This window comes from Leptonychotes weddellii, chromosome 16, assembly GCF_054177405.1.
Source record: "Leptonychotes weddellii isolate Sample4059 chromosome 16, ASM5417740v2, whole genome shotgun sequence".
In the NCBI taxonomy this organism is placed as follows: domain Eukaryota; kingdom Metazoa; phylum Chordata; class Mammalia; order Carnivora; family Phocidae; genus Leptonychotes; species Leptonychotes weddellii.
In genome coordinates, this window is record NC_138384.1 from 23,793,244 (window position 1) to 23,799,243 (window position 6,000).

General features: G+C 38.4%; 1 protein-coding gene across 7 annotated transcripts in view; it reads left to right on the forward strand.

The window, feature by feature from the left end:
* Window positions 1-6,000, forward strand: part of CNOT1 (CCR4-NOT transcription complex subunit 1) — a 95,033-nt gene that overhangs the window by 32,594 nt on the left and 56,439 nt on the right. For all 7 annotated transcript variants that reach the window (XM_081806504.1, XM_031027585.1, XM_006732804.3 and 4 more), the window contains exons 11-13: window positions 2,306-2,476; window positions 2,876-3,003; window positions 5,096-5,336. In XM_081806504.1, coding sequence (XP_081662630.1) covers window positions 2,306-2,476; window positions 2,876-3,003; window positions 5,096-5,336 — 540 coding nt within the window. The remainder of the gene's footprint in view (window positions 1-2,305; window positions 2,477-2,875; window positions 3,004-5,095; window positions 5,337-6,000) is intronic.

The window sequence follows — 6,000 nt, forward strand, 5'->3', positions numbered from 1 at the left end:
AATTTTATTTTTAGATTTTATTTATTAGAGACAGAGATAGTGAGAGAGAGAGCACAAGTGGGAAGGAGAGAGAGAAGCAGTCTCCCCACAGAGCAGGGAGCCCAATTGGGGGACTCGATCCCAGGACCCTGGGATCATGACCTGAGCCGAAGGCAGACGCTTAACCGACTGAGCCACCCAGGCACCCTCTATATGACATTCTTATTAACAACATCATGGGTTTTTAAATTTTTCTTGATAGTGGATGGATTTATAGTATTCAGATTTATTCTCCTTTATTAATAGGAAAAAATAATACTTGATCTTGGCAGAAAATTTGGAAATGGGAAATAAAAAGTTTCATTACGTATGGATACCACTTAATGTTTTGATTTTATCCTGTGGTGGTCATGCAAAAGTAAAAATACGCCCTTTTCACTCAGTAGTTCCATCATTGTACTTTATTGCCTTACTGAAAATAATCTCTTTTTAAAAATTGCAGACAAGAACAGTAATGTTACCTCAACCTATTTTCTGTTTTCAGAGAGTGCAAAAGGCTATAAAACTGAGAGCCTGCACTGTGGGTTTGAACAGTTGAGTTAGTAACCTCTTTTCTTCCTTCCTTCCTTTTCTTCTCATATATTAAAGTTTTCTGTACATTTTTTTGTAGGCAGGGAGCAGAAGACAGTTTGATTTTGGGTGAACAATTTGTTTCTCCATTGCCCACCAAAGATGAGAGGAAGAAACCACAGGGGATTCTTACAGTCTTACCAAACTTACCTGTGGATTTATTAAATTCGTTTCTATGATAATGCTGTTTAATAGTACATTATTGGTTCTGTACTGTTACAGTCAGTCCTTAAAACAAATTTTAGAAAGAAAAAGAAAACTTATTTTCTGAATGTTGTTACCTTAGAATGAATACCTCTTTTGAAGTTTGTTCTTTGTACCCTTGCTTTCTGAAGCAAGCATTAATGTGTTCATGGCTTGCAAGGAGTCACCTTAGAGCAAAACTAAACTGTCCATGATGCTTTGAGGAATTTTAAGTACAGGGACGCCTGGGTGGCTCGGTTGTTAATCGTCTGTCTTCGGCTCAGGTCATGATCCCTGGGGTCCTGGGATTGAGCCCCGCATCGGGCTCCCTGCTCAGCGGGAAGCCTGCTTCTCCCTCTCCCTCTGCCTGCTGCTCCCACTGCTTGTGCTCCACTCTCTCTGTCAAATAAATAAGTAAAATCTTTAAAAAAAAAAAAAAAAAGGGAGTTTTAAGTACATAGTGTGGAAAGCCTTTTTCTTTTCAAGCATAAAATAAACTTAGTACTTTGTGCAGAGTGGTAAATTATCTTCTATAAACTTGTTTCCTTTGCTTTATGTTTTCTTAAGGAATCTTATACTGCTTTTTTGAATACCTTTTCATAAAACATTTTTTTTAATGGAATTTTCATTTTGACATAAAGAATTTAGACCACTTTCCCTGATGCATACAATTGATATACTTTGTAAGGGAGATCTTTAGTTAATTAAGAATGGTATTTGGGGGTGCCTGGGTGGCTCAGCCTGTTAAGTGTCCGACTTGATTTTGACTCCCGTCGTGATCTCGGGTTTGTGAGGTGGAGCTCTGTATCAGGCTCTGTGCTCAGCATGGAGTCTGCTTGAGATTCTCTCTCCCCCTCTCCCTCTGCCCTTCCCCCACACGCGAGTGCATGTGTTCTCTGTCTCTCTCTCAATAAATCAGATCAGAATGGTATTTGGGATAATTGATTTATCTTTGCAATTTTGTTCCAAGGTAGTAGAATCTTGGTGTAAAAACAAAAGAGGCACTAATTGAAGAGTTTTGCCAAACTGGGATGGGATTGTTTGTTGGACTAAGTACGGAAGAGAGAGTTCCACATTATACACTCCCACGGCCATAAGTATGTCATGAACTGAAAGGTTGGAGTGCCTTGCTAGTAGAACCAGTTTATTTTAAATATTAAGAATTACTTTTCTAAGTCTCTAGAAATTCCAGATTATGATTATTTTGAGTTTAGAACATTTTTTTTTTAAAGATTTTTTTTTTTAATTTATTTATCAGAGAGAGAGAGAGACAGAGGCAGGCAGAGGGAGAAGCAGGCTCCTTGCTCAGCAAGGAGCCCGATGTGGGACTCGATCCCAGGACCCGGGGATCATGACCTGAGCTGAAGGCAGACGCTTAACCGACTGAGCCACCCAGGCGTCCCGAGTTTAGAACATTTTAATTTAATTTCAGATTTAGTTTGGCTCTTTGGATAAAGCATAGAAATGTGTACACTTTTTGTTTATTAGATTTTGAAGTGTTTTTCTGTTTTAGAACCCGAGTTTGAATTTCAAGGAAGTAACTTATGAACTGGACCATCCTGGATTTCAAATTCGTGATAGTAAAGGACTTCATAATGTGGTATATGGCATTCAGAGGGGTCTAGGTATGGAAGTGTTCCCAGTAGACCTCATATATAGACCTTGGAAACATGCAGAAGGCCAGGTAAGTGAATGGTGTTTAACTGTAGAAGGGGAAGCAAATAATGACTTACTTCTTTTATAGTGCCATCTATTCATTGATTAAAATATTCTTTTAACATAGAATTTGTTTTGGACAGTGCAGAATAGTACAGACCATCAGTATTTTGAAAAGAATATCATAGTTTAGTACAGTCAGACTAAAAGTATAGCAAACCATTTTCCGAACTGTTTGTCTCCAAGACCATTTTATCTCATACCTTTCATGTGTTTGAATGGTCTGTGGTTTTGAAGAGCACGTAATTAAGATTTAAAACAAATTGTCATTCTTATAAGATTGAGATTAGCCTGATGAAAATGTTCCAGATTTTTATAGCATTTGCGGTCATTTATGGTAGTAAAGGACTGTTTTCTCTTGTCTCAGCTCTCCTTCATTCAGCATTCCCTTATAAATCCAGAGATCTTCTGTTTTGCTGACTATCCCTGTCATACGGTTGCCACTGATATTCTGAAAGCACCACCAGAGGATGACAATCGAGAAATTGCCACATGGTAAAGACTCTCCTGTAGCTTTTCTTGCAAGGGTCATTTATGCTTTTTTTGCAATACAAAATTAATAGGGAGCAACTACATAGTTAAAAGATTTTAGTGAAACAGTATTTTTAGTGAGCCTTTTTAAACTTTAAATTTTTATAGAAGGATGTTGCTGGATAAAAGTCTATTTTTAGTTTCCTTATCACTAGATAGTAAAAGTTTTTCCTCTCTAAGGTCTGCCAGTGGGTGTTTTCTGAACTGTCAAATATTGGAAGGAGGTTTGTACTTCTCCCTTAGTTTAGATCCCTTTCTTATGTCTACAGATATGCTTGCTCTCTTTTCTTTGTAAGTAGCTCAAGATGGCCAACCCATCAATTCTAATCCTTTCAGCTAAATTACCTAGTTTGAGTTCCAATTCCTAATTTCTGAGGGAGAATCTGACTCTGGCCCAGTACGTTTCTCCTGGAACTCAAGTCACTTCTCTGTAGGAATGTGAGGTAAGGATGGTGAAAGTACTTCCATTACTGTTGACACACAGACACACATACGCACGCATGTGCGTGCGCACGGAGGGGAGAGACATGGGCTGGATTGCTCCCCAAAGGTAACTACTTTTTTCCTAACTGGTTTTCTGAGGCCCTTTTCCAACACAGAACAGATGATTGAATTTTTGGGGCTGTGGGTTGGATTTTTAGGGCAATTTAAAGCCTTTAGATATTGCCAGATCTTCTAAAGCAAGAGATGGTAAACTTCCTGTAACGGGTTAGTTAATATCTGGCTTCCCTGGCCAGATGGTCTCTGTAGCAACTGCTTAACTATTGTCGCACAATATAAATATGGGTGTAGTTCTTTGAACAAAACATTTACTGAAACAGGCAGTAGGTAGGATTGGTCCTGTGGATGTAGTTTGCTGATCCCTGTTCTGAAAGATTGACTCCCACGCAGTAGTTAGTTCTAAAGTTCTTCCTTTTCGCAGGTGCTAGCAACATTGGATATGCAGGCTTGGTTGATGTTTTTTCCCCTCCTGCCAAGTCTAATGTATATAGCAGTATTTTCTTTTATAAAACTGAAATGTCATAGTGCATTTAACAATTCCTTAACATAGCTGTACATTCAAGTTTGTCTCAAAAATATCTAACAGTTTGTATGATGAAGAGTCCAGACAGGGTTCACGTAGTTTCTTTTATTCTGTAAGTCTTCCTTTTCTCATTGTCTTTTTTGAAATACAGTTTTTGCCGTTGATTTGATAAAGTAATAGGATCTTTTATCCTTTAAACTACCCCATGGTATGGGGTATATGTTTCCTCATGGCATTTAATTTGATCTCTGTCCCCATAGTTTTCATGGACTAAGGGTAGAGTAAGCTCTTGAGATTTGATTAAAGTCAACCACATTCAGCTTGTTGGGACAAGAATAATGCATAGGGGATGTTGTGGACTTCTGAACTTGCTTGAAATCAGGAAGCACTTAATGTAGACCTTGGCATTACCAAAGTAAGTGTTCAGGCTACATTTTTGTGTAGAGTTTTTTTGTGTGTATAAATAGGTCTATGTTTATATTTCGGATTTTTGACTATTCCTAAATAAAGTCTGTGATGCTATTTCTATTTTTTTTTTTTTTTTTAAAGATTTTATTTATTTATTTGAGAGAGAGCGAGCACATGAGAGGGAGGAGGGTCAGAGGGAGAAGCAGACTCCCTGCGGAGCAGGGAGCCCGATGTGGGACTCGATCCAGGGACTCCAGGATCATGACCTGAGCCGAAGGCAGTCGCTTAACCAACTGAGCCACCCAGGCGCCCCTGCTATTTCTATTTTTTATACCAATTACAAAAATCTTTGATGATCTCTCCTTGGTAAGGAGGATCCATGATTATAAAAGTGGTCTGTGGTGTCCCCTCTGCTTCATCACTTACTGTCAACTTGAACTGCCTTTGAAATTAGTCTGAAAGTATACCAGCATATAATTTTAATAGGAACAGCCCCAATTTAAACATTTTTCAGATTGACAACAACTCAGTTTTATTGTGGTAGCTGGTATCACTTATTTGGAAAATAGATTTTTGTATATTTAGGTTTTCATTGACAGAGTATCTTACTTCCATTCTTGTTAGGAAGAGCTTGGATTTGATTGAATCTCTGCTGAGGCTGGCAGAGGTGGGACAATATGAACAAGTCAAACAGCTCTTCAGCTTCCCTATTAAACACTGTCCAGACATGCTGGTATTGGCCTTACTACAAATCAACACCTCTTGGCACACCTTGCGCCATGAGCTCATCTCCACTCTGATGCCAATTTTCCTCGGAAACCATCCTAACTCTGCTATTATTTTGCACTATGCATGGCATGGGCAGGTAAGCAGTGAACGTTTTTTTCTCTTAGTAACTGACATTCTTTGGAGGATGTTCAACTAAATTGTCAGTCTTCAATTATGATACTTTAGAGAAGTGGCACTTCCATAAAGCTTATTTTATCTTTTAATATGTGAATGTTAAAGTCTAAAACTTCAAAGAACAAGTGGGAAGAGGCAAAAAAATAATAATTTAGTATTATGAAAGCTCTGTACTACCAAGGGCACCAGTATGCTTTTGATAACAGTAAGGAACTTAATTATTTATCATGGAGCCAGAAGGTACTCATGTCACTTTTTTTTTTTTTTTAAAGATTTTATTTATTTATTTGAGAGAGAGAATGAGAGACAGAGAGCATGAGAGGGAAGAGGGTCAGAGGGAGAAGCAGACTCTCCGCTGAGCAGGGAGTCTGTCGTGGGACTCGATCCTGGGACTCCAGGATCATGACCTGAGCCGAAGGCAGTCGCTTAACCAACTGAGCCACCCAGGCTCCCTCATGTCACTTTTTAACAGTAAATGGGGGAAGATTATAAATCAATTTAATTGACATTATTTTCTCTTTTATCCATACCCAGCATCTAAATTTTGTTTCTACTGAAATGCCTTTTAAGCCCTGTGCTTTCCCTCCCTGTCTGTAGATTTATTTAACCTGTAAATATTTTTTTGT